Source organism: Mycteria americana, chromosome 3, assembly GCF_035582795.1.
Source record: "Mycteria americana isolate JAX WOST 10 ecotype Jacksonville Zoo and Gardens chromosome 3, USCA_MyAme_1.0, whole genome shotgun sequence".
NCBI classification, from domain to species: Eukaryota; Metazoa; Chordata; class Aves; order Ciconiiformes; family Ciconiidae; genus Mycteria; species Mycteria americana.
The window spans coordinates 123,980,782-124,001,317 of record NC_134367.1 but is presented as its reverse complement, the minus strand read 5'-3'; the positions used below and the strand labels follow the sequence as shown (position 1 = coordinate 124,001,317).

Genomic DNA, 20,536 nt, shown 5'->3' with positions numbered 1-20,536 from the left:
GGGGGGACAGACAACACACAAAACCCAGGAAAAACAAGTGATGCAACCGCTCACCACCCGCTGACTGATGCCCAGCCCGTCCCCGAGCAGCAATCGCTGCCCCCAGCCAACTCCCCCAGTTTCTATACTGAGCATGATGCCATATGGTATGGAATAGCCCTTTGGCCAGTTTGGGTCAACTGTCTCAGCTGTGTCCCCTCCCAGCTTCTTGTGCACCTGGCAGAGCATGGGAAGCTGAAAAGTCCTTGACTAGTGTAAGCACTGCTTAGCAACAGCTAAAACATCTCTGTATTATCAACACTATTCTCATACTAAATCCAAACCACAGCACTATACCAGCTATTAGGAAGAAAATTAACTCTATCCCAGCCGAAACCAGGACAAGAAGTCAGCATTCTTACCAGTGAGGATGAAAGAGGCAGCCTGCGGTTGTGGGACACACTGTAATAGTGGAATACTGAACATGGACATCTAAGCCATGTTTAGGATTTATTGTTAGCATCCTATTACTACGAACCATAAAGCTCACAGCTTGAAAAAAAAAAAAAATCATTGCTCAAGGCTGCTGCAGCAATCCCTATATGAGCATTTTATTTTTTTTTCCTACAAGCTCCTGACATGGGCGACTTATACTGATCTTGCCTCAACCTGACCCACTCTGAAACAGAGGCAAAATGGCACCAATAAGGAAAAAAAAAAAAAAGGAAAACTTAATTTATCACTTGTATGTTGTGTTAATGTCCAATTTCCACATATAACTTGGATATCCATTTATATTAATTCAAATGTCCTTTGCAAATGGCTGTTTTAACAAGCGTTAACTTCATTATTTCACAGCACATTCAGATTCTGGAAAAAACCTGCATTGCAACAGCAACAGCCTAACAACACTACAGACTCTCTTCCTGGGATTCCTCTAATGAGGTCTTGCCTAACATAGATTTCCAGAAGTATGTAACGTCAGGTAAAGAAACAGCTACCTAAAGGATCCAAGAACTAAATAACCATAAACCTAAGCCACAGTCGGTGCTTAAGAAGAATTTCTATAGCTACTTTTATAGTACATTTTGCAGACTTTTCCAAATATGCATTGACACATCACTAATACTGTTTTATGGAGATGTACTCATCTATATCAGGAAGAACTGAGAATATGGTAATCAGTTATAACTGAGCATTATGTGCATTTTCAAGAACCTAAGTAATATTAAACTGAGACCCTAATCGATTTGCATGAGCAAACTTAAGGCAATCATTTGTTGCGTCTGCAGAACCACAACCAAAAATCTCAAGCTTCAGTTCGCATTGGAGCAGAAAAATACATGATCAAAGCTGCTTTAATTAAAATAAATAAATAACTCTCTGCATGCTCAACTTTAAGCATTTGCTAAAGTTCTAGTAAAGCCATATGGCCTGAACCACCTGCTTAAACACATCTACTAGATGTGTTTAAACACACTACTACACAAACCACCACATCTACTAGAAACTAGGGTTCCAATCATTGCGCTCAAATACACTACTTCTTGAATTTGCCACAGTGCTGAAGTAATTAGGGTATTTCTACATCAATGCCCAAATAAATGTATACTTCTTAATATTTCAGAGAATATAGCAAAAACTGTGTTACTTAAAAAGAACATCATCAAGAAATAACAATCCAGAAAGTTTAAGAATATACATGATCAAATGTTTGGATTAAACACTAACTAATAACTCAGTGAAATAAAGAAAGAAGCTTTCAGAAAAGAGGACCTACCGCTTACACTGATGGTTACATAGAAATTTCAATTATAAATTCCCTATCAAACAATGAACTCATCATATATAATGGCAAAGCTTGTCCTTCTCATAAATATTTAAAATTGGCTTCAACTTATTGTTTATTATTAGTTTTAATTCTGAGGCTTTTTAGGATTAGCCATACCAATATCCCTGATTTGGGGGGTTACAGAATAGATGAGGTACACACCAAAAAAGTATGGAACCAACTGGATTACAGGATATTCGGCAAACCCTTGCATTATTTTAAGGGGAAAGAAATACTCTCACTTTGAGCTTAGAGCATCCCAAGTTCCACAAAACCAAACGACAAGATAGCAATCACAAAACACTAGAATTTTACTTAATAAATTTATTTGGGAATGTGAAATAGCAAAAAGGTTCAACGTTCACATGAAACGTGAGGTCAGGGAAAGTCTATCTGTTCATCGAAATAATGCCTATAGCTCTGAGTTTGATTTTCTGAGTGTGCAGGAAGAAAGGCAGTTTTGTCCTTTCCTAAGCTGAATACTCAAGGGAGGTGAAAGAAGAATCTTCTTCAATGTGCACCAAGACTTTTGGACAAAAAAAGCCCACTTCAACCAGATCAGAAGAATGTTTCTGTCTAAGTGAATTAAAGATACATGCTTGTTTCTCAAAAGTGATTTTTTTCAAAAAAGCTTTTCAAAAACAAAACTGGTACTCAGAGAAGTTTTCTAACTTGACCTTACAAGACAAATCAGACAAGAGAACTAGAGAGAAGGCATTTAGCCTGCTGTATTAGAAAACACAGCACTTAATGTTAGATAAGTTAAAAGAAAACAAAAAAAATTCAAATTCTCAGGTACCTAGGGAATTTCTAAATTACACAAGAAACACTTTCAATGGAAAGACATTTCAAAGAATGCTTTCAAGTCAAAGAAAAGGGAAAGGAAAAAAAAAATCTATTATTAACATTCAGTAATCCTACCATTTCTTGACAAACAAAGCTGGGACTTTTACTGTCTGCTGAGAAATAGGAAAAATCATAGGTAAATGTCTTCGTTCTTTCTCGTCCTGTGTCTCCAGTACCACCCTCTGGTACCTATTTAAAAAAAAAAAAAAGAAAGAAAAAAAAAAGAGCTAGGACAATACATCCTGATGAAGTAATTAAAAACATTTTACAATAATTAATCAGAATGCAAATTTTTAAAAAGTCTATACACATTTCAAAATTTATAATGACAGATTAACCTATTACTCCAACAACAGTGAAAAAATTCGCAACAGATATACTCTTCAGCAAGGACAGTCATGTTACAAGACAGCACAGCAGGAACTATTTGGATTTTAGCTTACTGCTCCTAACTTCACAGTACATTTTTGTCACAATACTTACATTTAGTTAAATCAGTCCTGTATATGAAATTCAGATTATAATCAGGGATTATCCTACACATATAATTAATAGGAGCCAGAGAGACCTTTGCACTGTGAACAGTATTTTATGTGGAGTCATGATTAAAATGGTGTTACATACCTGCTGCTTAAGGCTATCATCATGCTCAAAACATGACAGCTAGCACTATATTTCAGCAATACTCACTGCTATCTGAATCAGTCTAAACAAACTATGCACTGAAATTCCTTTTCATATATTTGTCATTGGAAACTATCTTGCAAAAACCTATTTGCTGTGCACAATTTCTCTTGCTGAAAGAAATGTTAAAATATACCATCAAAATATTATAGCAAGTGATGGGTACTTTGGGTTTAGTTCATTTTCACGGGAATTCCAGAAGACAACTTCTACAGATGAAGCAAAGGCTTCATAGGTACCAGGCATGTACCTCTCTTTTATTGTTGGCTTTCACCTTCCAGCTAAGTAATGACCAGAGTGATAAACCTTAGAAAAACCTACGAGATAACAGTCTATAGAGTGGTTTTCAGAAAACTGCAATGCAGCAAGTTAACAGTTTAACCTGTTTCCCCAAAGGATTACTTCAATACTGTATTTTAAAAACTAAGGGCTGTTCTCCACAGTGCAGTGAGCACCCGTGTTTAGTCCCACCATATTTTGGCAGCTATTCAGACAGGATTTCCTTTTTTAAAGTGTGTTTACTCACCTTTAAGTTTGTGATTGTCGTTTTATTTTTTTCCATGGAAATAATAAACTTTGCGTTAAGGTCTTTCTCCCTGAAAGAAAAATCAGACTTGAGTACGTTAAATAAAACATATCACAATAATCAACAGTCATATTTCCGCTCAACAGGTTGCTTGCCACAGTCAATTATCAAGTGAATCCATTTTTATTTCATTTTTTAATTGTTGTGACCAGTGTTTATTTATTGCTATGGGATATATTTGAAGCACTTGGGCTTGCCTCCAAATCCCTTCATCTAGAAACAGAGCAGCAGCTTGGGGAAACCTGCTTCAGAAGTTTGACTCTGCAAGTCAATTAAGTGGTTTATTCTTAATTTGAAGTACTCTGATCCAAAGCCCAGTGAAGTCAATTATGTGGCTCTAAGGAACTACAAAACAGAATGTTACAATATCTTGTACCAGCCTCTTACCACCATCCTAGTAGCAGTAGTCCCCATTTACCCATATGGCCTAGGTAACAGGACTAAATATTTAAACCACAAAACCCCAGTATTTTAAAACTTTCTTAGAAATGAGGTACCCAACATATTTTTTGAGCTGTGATGCATCATGGCAGTGCAGGAGAGAGGCTCTGCTACTAAGGGAGTGTTACACAGGTTTGTTGCTTCCTAGAGCACAATTCCAAGAAGAAAAAAAGTCCAGTTCTGCAGCAGTGCTTTCATGCACCCGCATCTATTTCACATCAGTTGTTTCTGACCATTTTCAAAACTATCATAAAAAATTGTTAGCTTAGTGTCTAAAACCAGCATGTATCAACCTGCTTGCTAAAGATGGGATTTCATTATAGTTAGTCATAAGAGTAATACAGGCTGCTCTTGAATGACAACCTTGAGCATAACATCTCCTGTGTTATTAAAAACATGCCCATGAAAAAAAAAGAGCCAGAAGAGGAAGACTGCTATATACTCCATACAAAACCTCACCCCCCCCAAATGCTAACAGACACGCCTGTTCCAAAACCATCTAAGTCACCTGACAAACTGGTGTGCCTGACTGGTGCAAAGGAAAGCAGAGTGCTTTAAAGCAATAAAGTGCTGCTTAAGCATATGGCACGGTATCTCAGCGATAACTGGATATCCACCTGCACCAACCAAAACTGAAAAAGAGAAACTTCTTCCTAGTAATAGGAGACCTGAGTTCACGATTTTAGTGTGACATTTTCTTCCTCGTGGTGCACTGGATCACCCAACTCTATGCTCATCTGCTGACTGTGCAGTTACCCTCTAGTCACATTCAGTTTTCCAGTAGAAATACTAAAGAAAAGCAAAAACTCATTTTAAAATCTACATCAATTAATAAAGATCAGGCAAATAAAAGTGCTCATTTAAATATCAACACATTATGTTATTTTCTAAGCTAATAAACTATATAATTGTAATAATTACAGCATGAATTATACAACTGAATTTAGATCTACCGTAGAAAAACATTAGAGGCATGCCTTAAGAGATGCCTCTTAGTCACTCCCATGTCATCCTTAGTAGCTTTTACTAGGTCTACACTTAAGAGACTGAAATACTAAAATACAGCTATGGATAATAAACAGGGAAATGGAGAAGAAGTTTCCAATAGTATTTTTTAGTAAGAAATAGATTTTGGCATCGCAGTAATGCAGTCTGTGGATGGCTACCATTCATCCTGCTTCCTCAACAGCCTCTACCTGTCTCTAAGTATTTGTTCAGCGAAGGTGTAATAAGTAATGTGGCCCAAATAAATGGTCTATCTTCCTACAAAAACTTTTTTCAAATATAATTTGTAACCTGCTTCCTCTAGGAAGTTTGGAAGGACTCTAGACAGGAAGAAGTTTGGGCCAGAATTATAGCTTTTGTGTCTGGATTTCTTCATGCTTGAGGTGTATGAGGGGAAATAATAAAACATTTTGGTGTTTTCCTTCCCAGACCTAGCCAGCTCTCCATATTACAAAACCTAAAGCTACTCAATAATGGAAAATTGATACAAAACGTTTAAAGTCTAACACCCATATATGAACTACACAAAATTCTGAGAAGACTACAGTCATTAATTTTTATGATAACACTGATAATATTACTAAAGATTATTAAAGAATGAGGATTTCAAAGTAAAAAAAAAAAAAAGGCCTTGTAAAGCACTAGCCAATTAAAAAATTCATAAATAGAATTTTGCATTTTTGCAGGAGAAGGGATAGGGAGAGGACAACCTGAAACAGGAATACTATGATCAGAAACCATAAGCCAACCTAAGAGAATTGAAAATTAATAGGAATCAAATGCTAAACCTTAATTTTAATATAAGACAGCCGAGTATAATTTATTGTACACATAAAGAGTTTGCGAGGACCCCATTAAAAAAAAAGTTGCTCGCATGATGCCAGTTATTTCCAGGCACTCACTTAATGCAGTTCAGCAGGGGCTGAGTCCCTTTCAAAAAGTTTTGATTGCAAGTTCCACCTTAATTAAAGGTTCAGGCTGTAAACAGCTGTATTGCAGTGTTGGGCACCCTTCTGAGAACCTTCAGGGACAGGAGAACCCTACTGCAACCAGCTGCTCCTCCAGCATCCGTACAAACCACCAGCCCTATCTCAGCCCAGAGACAAGCTCCAGCCACTACCCAAAGACACTGCCCCTGCAAACTCCATTCCCTTCACTACAAAGCAACGTAAAGGGGCTGGCTGCCAAAACTAGTTCACAATTAACGCTTTGATGGTTTTCGAAAGCTTGCTTCCCCCGAAGCCCAATCTGCTCACACAGCAGTGTTTAAGGCCAACCTCCAGGCTGTTCTTGCTGCTGTTTCATACACCACGTGGAGTTCCAGGATCACAAGGGAAGGAAACTTATAAACCCGTGATCCCGTGGCCCCTAACCAAACTACAAAGTGATCAAACAGGCAAGTTTCTTGGCACAGACACCAGGAAATACATCAGCCCAGTGCTGTTACTAACCCTCTACTATTGCTAAATTCAGCTAGTCATCTTGCAATTAATGGTAAGGAGGAGAGGGTAAAGAAAAAAAAAAAAGGACAAAAAAAAAAATCAGAAAAACTACTTCAAATAGCACTGGCACTTTATTTTAATATCAAAAATATCAATATTAGTACCAAGATACACTTAAAAGAACTAGTACACTTGTCTTGTAATGGGATAACTTGATAAATGGCTTACTTGGGCAAAGTTTTAATAATTTCTCTTCATCACAAGGTGCACGTGGGTTACGAAGAACCACCCCAAACTGAAGATGATTCAGCAGCTATATCAAAACAAGGCAGCTTCCTGGAAGAAGCTGCAATGTAGATATCTCTACGTCAAGTTTCTTTCTCTCCTTCCATTATATTTCCTGCTTATTTTCAGGGCAAAGACCAGAGCAGTTTTTGCACCTCCACGGGCATCTAGTCGAAATCATACTACAGGCAGCCAAATGTTAGCAGTATCTCCCGATTTCAAGGCAACTTTCACCAGAGAGAAGGGAGAAGAGCATGGAAAAACACTGTTACCTCAAATATAAATCAACAAGGGAAGCTTTAGAAAAATCCCTATTACAGACATGCAAAATGTGTTTGGTCTTTTTCCAAGTTCATCTTTTAAGTTCCTTCCTTTAAGCCCCTTCAATGGAAGGTTCAGTTATTTAAACTGTGGCTTTTTATTAATCTGTTCTGTATTATTCAGACACTAGAGCATTTATTATAGCTTATCCCATTAGAAAATCATGATATTATGTTTTCCATTAAATCGATACTATGGGAATCAGTTGTGATTACCACAATACCTGTCAGACATGACTCCAAGAAGAGAACAGAAAGAATGAGACACGTTTCATCTGGGGCATGGGAGAGGAAAACAAAAGAGGACAGGACAGAAAAGTGCAATCAGTTTTCCCAAATAGTGTTTCAAAAGACCACTTCAGCAAACCTCCAAGGCTGCACAGACACGAACACAGGCACTACCTGAACTGCCTGCAGAGCACCTCTGTGTCAAAATAGAGGGTCTGTAAAATATACTCTTGGAAATTCACTTACCTGTAGACATCTAATGGAACATCTATTGGAAAAGGATTATACTGAAGAGCAGATGTGCAATTTTGTTTTTCAACTACTCAAAAACATAGTCTGAGCACTTGTAAAAGCAACTCAACCATGCTCAATGGCTTTTCTTTTCAGCAAAGTGCCTGCTACTTCTTACGTTCACATTTTAGGTACAATGTTATGGATTTCCTATTTTATCACTCTGCTTGTTCACTACCCAGGTGTATTTCTGGGGTCACAAAGTGAGAGCATGAGGGTTGCGTAATGACCAGGAGAAATCAAGGTAGATGTAACTGAAAAACAAGCACGAAGTGTGTCACAGAAAGAACTCAGCTTTTTCTTGTAGCTTGGTAACATACTAACTGTACAATGCCCTGATGTCCTATTGAATTACGTGGACCAAGAGTACTTTCCTTTCTTTGAGTAACTCCTAAAAGGGGATCATTCAATTCAACCATATGCTTTAAAAAGTCAAACAAAAACCCTCCTACACAAGAAATTCTTTGTTATTTTCTGTAACTACAGGAAAACTAAAGTTGGTGCAATCTGAAATATCACATAATTTCTCTTTCCTACCCAGAGGGGTTTTTTTGGTTTTGTGGTTGTTTTTTTTAACTTCTTCAATGCTTATCAAATCATTTTGTAGAAAGTACATTTTTTTTAAAATATGATTCCATATCTAGGTGCAGTTAAAAACATAAATCTGGTGGTCTGTCTGTAAAACATCTTCATTACCCTTTGGGTTAAAGTAATTTTTTCCATAAACATCAATAACAAGTAGTTTCAGTATAACATTGGCTGAGTCAAGCAATCTGTTTTAGTCACAAGATTTTGGGAATCCACTGTGACGTGAGCCACCAGTACTACACTATTACACTGTATAAAAAAATCACAGTTGTCTCCATAGCAGGGCAACAGCCCAGCATATCCCGAGCTCAAAGTGACCCCATGCTGTTCACTGATATGGCCACAAGCCCATAATCAAATGGCTGAAGCTATGTTTACACTAATATAGTCTAAAAGTTAACAACTATACATTGTACATCAAGCAGCACAACTGCAATCAGATGTCCTTCGAATTGGTTTGAGGGGAGGTTCCTAGGTGGATCCTCTGATAGCTGGTAAGGGCTGCAGCCCTCCCCTGATTCGGGAGAGCTCTGCAGACTCTTTTACAGCTGCCTGTTTTCTCTGAACAACACATCTTCATTATCTTCAAGACCTCTACCAAGCTGTCAAATCTGGCTGACATTAGCCAACACATTCAAAAGCTGCTAGATGGGACTGGACTGGCTGACAGACAGGCAGTGCAATCTCTCTCAAGTTTCACCTCAAGCCAGACAAGAAAGCAGCAGAAAAAATTCCTGGGGCCTGAAGTTAAAAGAAATACCTTTCTATGGATACGACTGCGATTGTGTCTCAGTAAGAGAAAGAAACTGTGCATGTACTTGGTACTTTAAAAGAGAGTTTTGTCATAAAGCACATTTTGTATGGGCATAAGGTTTTCTGTGATCAACATTATCTTTATTTGCTAGTGCAGACTTATAATGATACCCACGTTCCTTTTTGTGATACTGGTTTTATAAAAAGCATTGGCAAACTTTGCAAATAGTTAAAAGAGAGTTCTGCTACTCCCAGAACTTTCTTCACAGTGCAGCTGAAACCAAAATAATAAACCCAGTGACAGAGAATGCAGAAACAGGGAAATCTTGTACATCTCATGAAACAGAAATATTCCCTTAGTTTATATACTAGTACACACATATCAGTTCTTGTATGAAGGACAACCTAGATTAAATGCCTTTAGCCATAAGAATAAATTTTACCAACAGTACTGAAAGGCAGCAGTTTAATCTACAGCAGTAAGGCTCTCCTGGAAAATGAGCGTACAGGTGTCCTTGTGCTGTCTTCTGTCGAATGGTATCTAGCTTTTTTGGGGAAACTGTGCACGCTCGTGGTAACACATACAGACGGGTCACTACATTAAATCATGTACCTGACCTCCTTTTTACATTTGTATTTTTAACAATATTATAGGTAGACTTCACCTCCCAACAACTCACATCAGGTCTGGCGGGTAGCCACATAAGCAAATTTTTAAATCATCAGGACACCTAACTTAAAAAAAAAAAAGTTACTGTATCCACACATGCCAGGGTCAACGATCACATAATAACCTCAAAAATATTTAAGCTTCAATCAGCAGACTACCTTAACAGCAACTTTTCTGCTTTGCCTGCATAGATGGAGTCAGACCAGGCTCGGTAATGGTCTTACCAGTAGTAACTAGTCCCGCATAGATAAGTTTTAAGATATCCACACGTGAAACCCCTCTTACACATTTCTGATGTCAGCCTTTAAGAAAACATAGCAAATGTCCATCTTTGGCAGAAGCAACATAAAATATGACCTCAGACACAACCAAGTTGATTTGAATGACATCCGGGAATTTGGTTGTAATTATTATGACACTATGAAGTTTCTCTAGGACTCTTGGATTTTAGTCCACGTGATATTTTGCTTTTAATATCGTGTTTCTTCTGATTTGTTCTTTTACTCCTGCTATTCCAAGTCCTAAAGACAGTACTGACTTAACCTCGTGTACAGCAGAATGCGATTCAAAGAAATCACATTGTTTCCCTGCAGTGTCCTTGTCTTTTGGGGCAGAAGGTCCTCGAATTAGAAATTCAGGAAAAAAAACTGTGCCTGACCTCACAGATCTATTAGCCCCTCAAGTAATCCATAAGGCTGTTGTTCTGTCATTCTTTTCCTCAACTGAGACACATACAAGCAATCTGGATTGAACAACAAATTACTTCAGTTATCTAAGCACAAATATCTTTCAAATGTGTAAGCATACAGAAAAATGATGGGTGTACTCCAGGTTCTGTATCTCACTGTTGCTTTGTATTTACAACATAAACTCTTTGGAGAAGAGTCTTCATAAAGCCAATATTTGAAGTGTCTGAGTCTTCAACAATAAGAACTTCAGCCCATCAGCAATCATCAAGTGCCATGTACGCCCTCTTTCTGTTCGATAACTCTGAAAAACCCTCTCTCAATAAATAACCCTGGCTTTGTATTCATAGCTACTGCAAAATAGAGGACTTTGCTCTTCAATTCAGTCAGCTGTTCTTACCAACAATACCTGCCTTTCAGACACTCAGACTTCTAAAAGTCTTTGAGTTCAAAAGCTCAGTTAGGTTAAAACAGCTGAGTGCTAATCCCATTTATTTCAGAACTGGTCTTAAGTCAAATAAACAAAGCCTGAGAAACCAACAGACTCACCCTTCTCTCACTTCATTTCATCAGGAAAGCTACAATACAGAGACTCATTACCTTTTTCTCTGCTGGTCTCAGGGAGCTCTCAACAAAAAGCAGAGTTTGAAAATATTTTATTGTTCATTATTTTAGTGATAAAACACGCATAGGTAACCTGGCAGTATGTTTGATAATACTGAAATATATTGACTAGGAAACGCTATTCTAAAACTAGTTTTTTAAGTTCAAAATGCTTAAGATCGTAAAGTTTTGGGGATTAGAAATTGTAAATGAGGCCACTTTAATTATGTTGCCCCACACGTGCCCACGCTGCCACTGTGCTCCGGCCCCGCTGGCACTGGAAGGTCTTTGTTCTTCAATGCTAGGGAGGAGGACAGACAAAACAAGGTAGCGATTGTGACAAATCCTACAGGCTTGAAAAGCTTTTGAAGCATTTGCACTAAAGCACTAAAAAGGACAGAAAAATAAGCACATGTAAACAGAGGCTATATGCGGTCTTCCCGATCTCCAATGGTTTATGCAAGTCAGTCCTAGCCATTAACTTGTCAGTTAATGGGAACCCAGTATGTTGCTGAAACTCTTTAGAGCTCCTGCTGCAGCGATCAAGTCTGCTCCAGTTTTGCTGCTCACCAACACAAGGATGAAGCTCTGCATTTGGGACTCTCCCTCCCCGATACATCTCGTTTGATACATAAAAAAGGCAAGATCCCATTTTAAAGACTACACAGGACAGAGAATAAACTGGGTATGCATAAAGCTGTGCAAAAACCACCAGAGAGGAAGTCAGAGGCAGAATGGCAAACACAGGAGCTACTTAAAAGTCACCCAGGTCTAGTCTTACCTTCCCATTCAAGCAAGATCATTTCCTGTAATGACTTTCTTCAAAGGAATTAGCTCTTCCCAACCGCCTGGGCTTTCATTCCCCTCGGGAGACTCTTCCACAACCTGCACTATCTCATTAGCAGTAATTCCTTCGATACAGTTTAAGCTGATCCATTATTAGCTTCATTCCATTACTCCCAAGATATTATGAAGGAGCCATAACTAAATATTTAATTCCTCTTTTCAACATTTAAGCCCTGCAAATATTTCTAGATTTGCATCTCCTAATCTATTCAGGTAGTCATAACACAGAGTACACGTTTAGTTTGATATTTTTTGAATCGATGATTCCCGTCATTTTTGTTGATCTTTTCCAACATAATTCAGATAACAAGGTTCCAGAAACAGGACTTTACAAGATATTGATGCAGGGGCTCACTGGGGGAAGCACCAACCACAGCTTCAGTGTTTGGCTCTGCAATATATTTGCAAACAAGAACTGCACTGTGATTGTAGCACACTCCTAAGTTCAAATTCATCACTTCCAAGCAGAAAAGCTTCAAAGATTAACCACAGAGGAAAAAGGCATAGAAAGAAGAGGAAAACAAGGCACTGATGTTCAAAGACTGCATACTTCAGCACAGGTGAGAAACTAGCAAAACAAAGCCGCCAGAATGTGCTGGCATTCTCTATTGCTCTTCAGCGCTGCTGACATTTGCTGTTGTGGAAAAGCCTAAGGAGAGTCCAACAAGTTTTTCTAGAATATCCTGACCTGTGGCATCCAAATTCCCAGCCAACTATCATACTTGGTGTTGGCTGCTCTATTTGGCTTTAACTTCTCATTTTAGCAAAGGCCATACTCTCATTAGGCTCCACTCCTTAACACAGCTGTCCAATACTGCATTTTACCACCCCTTAGCAAAACATGGCCAGACCATTTGAGATTTAAACTCTTCAGGAGAGCGACTATTCTGCTTTACATTCACAAAGTTCTCTTTATACTACTGAGTAAAATAACTTTGGCATTTTCCCCCCCACCTCATGGCTGCCACTTCTTCCATTCCTACATAACCAGGTCTGAACTATTTATCTACTACTTATTGGCCTTATGCCAAAAAAAACGTAAAACTTAAAAACCAACCATCTCCCGTGCTACTATATAGATTATAAGACTTCCATCACCTCTTACTTATCCTTGCCAATGACAACCAAGACTTTTCTGTAAGCCCACTATGGTCTTCTCTATTTTTTTCTTTTCTAGTCCTTACAAGTTTAAGTCAACATTCTGCTGTGAGCAAGCTGTCGTTTCTACTTCATTTGCTTCAACAGGAAGTTCTCCAGCCTTTCTTCCATTTTCAAATGGCCAGCTTGCAGCTTGATAACACAACTTACTACATCCCTTTCTCAAATACACGATCCCCATAGATAACATTTAAAGGAGCCTCACAATACATAGCACCTAAGTTTCCTAGCAAACACTGCTCGCTCAATTGCACCTTTATTCCAGAACTACAGACGGCAATAACAACAGCCATAAACCACCATCACTGAGACTTACCATCTTTGAGGGCATTTTTACATAATTACAAATGTTTATGTCACAATTTATTGTTGGTACCTGTGCTCGAAGAGCACATGTTCAACGCATTTAACAAGTGGAGCCCTCCCTAGCACTGGTTAGATACCATCAAAACCAGGGACCAACAGCCCCTTCAGAACAGGCCCACCTGTGTGTCCTGCCCACCTCTCCTCTCCTCTCCCTCAAAGTCCTGCACCTTAAACAATCAGGTAACACGGCCATACAACGATCATTTCGTTTCACTTATCGGGAAACATGAATCATATTCTACACTTCTTTCTCACAACTGAACAAGTACCAGAGTTTTGTGCTCTTTCACTTCTGGCAGCCTCACTGTGCTGAGCTGCCAAGGCCAAAATGAATGAAGCAGCCAAATGAATGAAGCTCTTAACCCCACTCCAGAACTTGGCCATACCCACTGGGTATCACCAAGCCATTGCCAATCATAACCCGTCTGTTAAGCACACCTTCACTCAGGTCAGTTAAAAGGCAGTGATTATTATGGAGAGATGACATGTACATTGTCATGCTGACGCTCACCCTGCTGGTCTTCCCTGTACTAAGGGACCTGTCCTGAGGAGGTGAGGATGACCACGCTGAAGAATAAAAACTCTTAACTACTCTTTTATTCTCTTGAAGAGGTGAGAGATAATAAATAGAAAATAAAACCATTTCTTCATGTACCTTACAAAAACAAACATACTTTTAATTTTGGACTTCACATTCTCTTAGTATCAACCTTACATGATCCCAGAACTCAGATCAGAGTCTACACCTTTATGCACTGGTCCAACGCTAACAACAGAAGTAGCAGGCTGATGAAGGTCATATATATATATATATATATATATATATATATGCGTAGCTTACTTTCAGGGAGAGAAGTATATCTACTCTGAACAGTTTCCCAAAGGAAAAATCTGCTGGAGGTCATTAAGTGGGTTCAAGGTTTTGGACACGAACCACGGCAAGGTGAAAAAGTCACATTCAGAACAGTTAATCTTGCCAACTCAGCATCAAAGTAGATTTTTATTGGATTTGGACTCACCCACAGATAAAGGCAGAGGCAAGAGAGAGGTACGCTCATCGCAAGCACACTAGAGCCTCAGCCATCCTTACAGATCTTTCAACTTATTTTTATAGTAGAGAAATTGTACATGATTGTAAATCAAATCACAAGCACCATTATTAAAAGAGAAGTTCAAAGACTTAACATAAGAAATAGCAAACTCAGCTTGCTGATAAATGGCTTATCCTCATCAGTACTGTAGTTTAGAAAGTGACAGTGTTGCAACACTTGGCCATATTTAAGCTCTGAGTTATGTTTCTGTTATCACTCCGGATCCTCTTAAGAGCAACAACCAACAATCAGTGCTCAGAAACAGACGCAGCAAAAATTTCACCATGCACTTCAGAGACAAATATGGTAACTATGGGTGTCCTTGCTTGTAATCACCCCGTCTTTTCTCACTCTACCTGTGTTACACTGATGTTATACATATTTTGTCAAAACAGTCCTTCTTTATAAATTCATGAAAATGAAAAACATACACAGTAACCTGTATTTTAGACACAGCAATTCATCATGAGACACCAATTCATTCCCCTCTTCCCTGCATTGGAAATTCTGTAATATATTCTCCATGTATTTCTTTTGCTTCTCTTCCCAATTCTAAAAACCATAGATAGTTAATTATAACTTTCATACTCCCAGTAAGCTCCTACCTAAATCACTTGTAAACATTCAGAATGGAAATTGAGATTTCAGCCAGCTCTTCACTGGTTTCTTGTTTATCTCTTTTTGCTGCTACGATGACATCTAGTCACATGTTCCTTGTAAAATGAAACAGCTTCTTTTATATCTCTGTCCTTTGCATCACTATATTAATTTGAGCCGTTGAAAACTCTGCTACTGATACTAAGGCTTGGATTGTGCAAGCAGTTATTTTTAAAGATAATATAACATTGGTCCTAAACTTCCAAGGTACTCTGACTCCAGCTCTGCACACAGAGGAGTTACTTAGACTTACAAGCATAAGTGAGAGGTGTAATAACGTAAAACCAAGAGAGCCAGCCTTACGTCTAATGAATAATCGTGTAGAATGTATTTGTGGAGTATTGACATTGGCATGGCTTTAATCCAAACAAATCCCAGAGTCACGCAAAAGCCTTCTCTGAGCAATAAAACATATTTTCTCTGTCTCCCCACTATCAAACACAAAAGCTGTTAATCTTCATGTGGTAATTGTGAATGACCATATAACCACGTAAAGCACTACAGCCACTGACATGCATTTCTGCCATCCCCATCAGTCACTTCCATTTGGAGAGCAAATCTAAGGAGTGTGTGCATGCAGGGTTAAAAATTGATCATTTAAAAATTAAATCAAATTGGAATTTCTATTTCATTATATTGGAAATAACAACAGAGCTGTGGGAAAGTCTACACAGCTCATTTAAGTAAACATTTAAAAACACTGGGAGCACTGGACAAGCACAGGGAAGAACTTACTGCAGTGCAAACCCACATTCTGATGTCAACTGCATCTTCTGCAGGTAAGGACAACATATGACCCCTGTTTAGTTTGTTCAACCAGTTAAATACAATACTTAGCTTATGCAAATGCAAGAAACATATGAAAAAGATAAAAAGATAAAAATCAGAAAAAGCTTGTTTTCCCCTATTACTTCATGAATTAAAAGCCAAATAGAACAGAGTTATCAGGTGTAAGAAATAGAGGGGCATAAGAATTGGTGATAATATCTCAAAGAATCAAGTTGATATTTCTTTTATTAATTATCAAAACATTTTTTCTTATTTAGCATACTTTAGATGGTTTTACTTACCTGATGAACAAAAGGTTTAAAAGTGGTTTTCCTGAACACTAATTGAATTCTAGTTTTCATGCAGAGAAATTGTGACATAAAATGGAAGTAAGAAAAGACTACCCTCCTATTCTTCTTAAAAGACTCTGAACAGATGAACATAAAGCAATATATTTATTTGAACTGTGCAGATGCAGTCCATAATACAAAACAGAGAGCCAGAATTAGGTTAGGCTTAACAGGATCCCGAATATCTCACACTATGCAGAAGACAGTGACTAGTAACCAGCAACCCAAAGTCGTCTGTTCAGTACGTGAACAGAAAAGTACCTCAAAGCCAACTGTACTTCTCTATAATCCCATTATTTTGCCCAGGAAACAGCCATTCTGAGGAATGACAGAATCTTGATGAGAAACTGCATTTTGTGGGACCAAGTGTGGCATTCTCCAGTCAGGTCCTCCAAATTATAAGACAATAAATGAATGCTTCTAATGACTGTTTTGGAAAATGAACCTTTGAAATAATGGTGACCAAAACCACTAACTTGCCAGAGCAAAATACATCAACCACCCAACCTCACCTCCCTGCAGATTTCTACTTGATGAAGCAAACCTAGTCTTCTGCCATCTGGCAGGTTTTTAGCCCCTTTACAGAAACATTAAAATACAAGCACAGACTGAAAGGCTGTCATTGCAATTCGGTATTGCATTAGGAAAACCAAAGGATAGATGGAGACTCACCAAGTAACTGAACTTTCTAAGCTCACACTCATAACTGGTTTCAAAGCAGTAACTGTAAAGCCATTAGGCATCATTTTTGTTACATTATCCAGAGATATAGTCAAAAACCTCTAGTGTAACCTCTCCATAACACAATTTGGGATGTTAACTACTTTAAGAAGAAAGGTCTTCTTAAAGGGCTTTGACAACAGCACTGATATGAACCAATTCCTTCCAGGTGAAGCCAGAGAACGAGAAGACTAAAAATAAATCACAGCAGAAGGAAAAAAAAAAAAAAAAAAAGACTGAAGTTTGTCATCTAAGCAATGGAACAGCAAGTAATCCTTAAACAACAACCCCCTCCCTATCACATGATTCATTCCAAGATCTATGTTCATGACTTATTACACAATTAGCAGTGCTATGACACCACACAGCGCAACTGCTCCATAATGCAGGAGTCTTACCAAGAGCCATTCATTAACTCTGTCTTCTCTAATTAAAAATGACTCATGAAATAAGCTGCATTATATGATTAAGCTTTCAACAAGCCAAAGCAAATTTAGAGAGACACACACGAAATTAAATTTAACTCTATACAGTATCATGGTTAAAGATTTTGAAAATAAGTGCTGCAGCATGAACACCCAATTGGGAAAATTCCTTTGAATGGGCAGAAAGGTCCTTCCTCCGTAAAACACTGCAGTGACCCATAAAGGGGAAGGGAGCACAGCTGAGCAAAGACATGTACAGGGGAAACCAATATAAGCAAAATACCATTACTGCACCTGGCTTATGGTTCACAATACTTTCACTATTGCAACAGAAAAAGCTACTGCATCCTCTAAGGCTTAGGATCGCAGTTTTACAATATACAGCACGTGAATCCAGCACTGACTGAAGGTGAGGAGCACCACCAACCCCAGCACCACTCCCGGGCTGCAGTACTGGGTGCCACGGGGAACAGCAACCGTGTCTCTGAAAAATCAAGACTTAGAAGCAACATCCCATGACACTGCATCCAGCTTCCTGATAATGTTTTATAAACATCAAGCACCATCCCATAAATAGCAAGGTTTTAACAACTTGAACTTGAAGGCTCTTCACAGTTTGCTTATTTCCATAGTCAAGACAATTTCTAGTTTTCAGAATAAGTTTATTCACATCCTACTCATTGCCACTCAGTACACGGTGTCAAAGACTACGTTGATCACACCAGGCCCCTGCCTGCCCCGCTCTTAGGCTCTTTCTTTTCCATCATATCGCAATTTTCATTATTTTCCAGGTATGCTCTGATTTAGCCCCATCCAAGTTATCCTCCCATGTGCATTCTAGACACGAGGTCCAGAGTCATTGTCTGAAATATTCTTTTGCCACAACACTTTCAAAATCCTACTCACACTTTATCAGTTGGTGTTTCCACTGCCTATCACAGTTACCAGGCCTTTTCCCTTCTGCCATATGCTTTCCATTTCCCTCTCTCTTCTGTCTCTTAGCATATCATGGTTCTAGTCCACAAACAAAGTAGTAGTCTGTGCTACCAAAACACTACAAATAACAAGTCTTATCAATACTTTAAAGACCTATGCTACCTGTTGTTGGAGATTCTTGAAGGAAAAGTGAAGTGTGTATATATAGAATAACTTTAAAAATTTGTAAGAACCATATGGTTAAACTCGGGGGAGGGAGAGGAGGGAAGCAGGAGGGTATGACAAGATTATTCACCAACCCTGACCTCTAACCACTCAGCTCCATCAGACTGCCTAAACTACTTGAAACCAACCTGCAATATTCTCCCCTTCCAACCTTCATCAACTTCATTTTCATAAGGTTTGTTTTTCCCCCACTGAAAACTACAAGATATCAACTGACTTTCAGAACTTCGCAATTATTTTTTAAATACCTGAATCAGATCAAGTGAAAGGAAGGGTGGGAGCCTCATTGGCTGCCTATGCTTTTAAAACACTTTTCTTTTTAACTGGCTACATCGTTCCAGAACAAGAGAAGGCGAGCACTGCCAGTAGAATCTGATCATCTTCTACATATGGTCCTTAAATTATATCATTAAAAGTTAACTCCATTGTGCATGTTATGTATTTATTTCTCCAAAGAAAACAGTGTTTATCTCCTGGCCACATGTCAGGAAGTGGGTGATAAACTCTTGTCAACACAGCAAATGGGGCGGACTGCCTCTTTTATACTTCGAGCTTAAGTAGCCTACTAATAACCTTTACCACAATGGCTCCTCCACAAAAGCTGGCATTACAAATGAACTAGACAACAATCTCTCTCTTTCAAGTAGGTAGAAGGGGTTGCAGTTGCTAGATGAAACGAAGAAGCTTGCTTTCACGTTTTTGAAGCCTGGCTGTACACTCTTGGCAGGCTCTTGCCTCTCAATAGTTTCCCGTCTTCACCAAAGTAACCTTAGAAGGGGTTGCAGTTGCTAGATGAAACGAAGGAGCTTTCTTTCACGTTTTAGAAGCCTGGTTGCACACTCTTGGCAGGCTCTTGCCTCTCAATAGTTTCCTACCTTCACCAAAGTAACCTTTCCGTCATTATAAAGGGATCAGACAAACCAATGCTTAAGACCGTGACAGGCTGAACTTTCCAAGAAAGGCCCCATACCTTCCAGCAAAACGAGGGAGCTACTTCCCAGCCTGCCGGGGAGGAGAAGCGCTCCCAGCAGCCGCTCCTGCCACGCAGAGCCGCTCAGCCGAGCGCCAAGAAACCCCTGAAGTCCCCGGCAGAGCTCCCCCTCCACCTCGGTAATGGCTGTCACCGCCTGCACAGGTGGGACACGGAGTTTCACGCACCCCCGGCGAGCGGCGGCGGCTCAAGGGCTGCGCCCCCGCGCCCGGGGCCGCGCCGCCCCTCAGGAGCGGGGCGCGGGAAAGGCCGGGACGGCCCCGCCGCCGGGCTGCACTCACCTGCGGTTCATGGGCCGCACTCGCACGGCCACCTTCACCGAAGCCATGGCTCATCCCCGCCGGGCCGCTCGGGCCCGCACCTGCTCCAGCCGCCGCCGGCCCGGTCTCGCCCCGCCCGGCCTGGCCCTCGCCGCCGACCCGCGCCCCGCCCGCCCCGGGGGCCGAGCGCAGGCCGCCCCCCGGCCTAGGCCATGTCGCTATGGCAACCCCCGCCCGCCCCCCGCAGCGTCCGCCCCGCCGGGCGGCTATGGGGGCAGCGCAGGGACAAACAACGTCGCAAGGCGTTGCTTCTGCCGGCCGCGCCGCCCCGCCCTTGGCCGCGGCGGGGCGGAGGAGGAAGGGGAGGGGGAGGAGGGGGAGGAGGGGGAGGAGGGGGAGGAGGAAGGAGAAGAAGAAGAAGAAGAAGAAGAAGAAGGAGAAGAAGAGGGAGAAGGAGGAGGCTGGGGGGGGCATTGGGGAGGAGGGGTACGGGGGCAGCCGCAGT

The 20,536-nt window shown here is 39.9% G+C and overlaps 1 protein-coding gene across 5 annotated transcripts in view; it reads right to left on the bottom strand.

The window, feature by feature from the left end:
* Positions 1-20,237, bottom strand: part of KIF16B (kinesin family member 16B) — a 148,383-nt gene extending 128,146 nt beyond the window's left edge. For 4 of the 5 annotated variants that reach the window (XR_012774931.1, XM_075496885.1, XM_075496888.1 and 1 more), the window contains exons 1-3: positions 20,053-20,237; positions 3,867-3,936; positions 2,732-2,845 (exon numbers count right to left, since the gene is read on the bottom strand). Coding sequence is in view for 3 of the 5 variants with exons in the window: in XM_075496885.1 (XP_075353000.1) it covers positions 2,732-2,845; positions 3,867-3,936; positions 20,053-20,099 (231 nt within the window). In the remaining 2 variants the exon portion in view is untranslated. The remainder of the gene's footprint in view (positions 1-2,731; positions 2,846-3,866; positions 3,937-20,052) is intronic. The other variant, XR_012774932.1, reaches the window with a different exon arrangement.
* Positions 20,238-20,536: the final 299 nt, after the last annotated feature.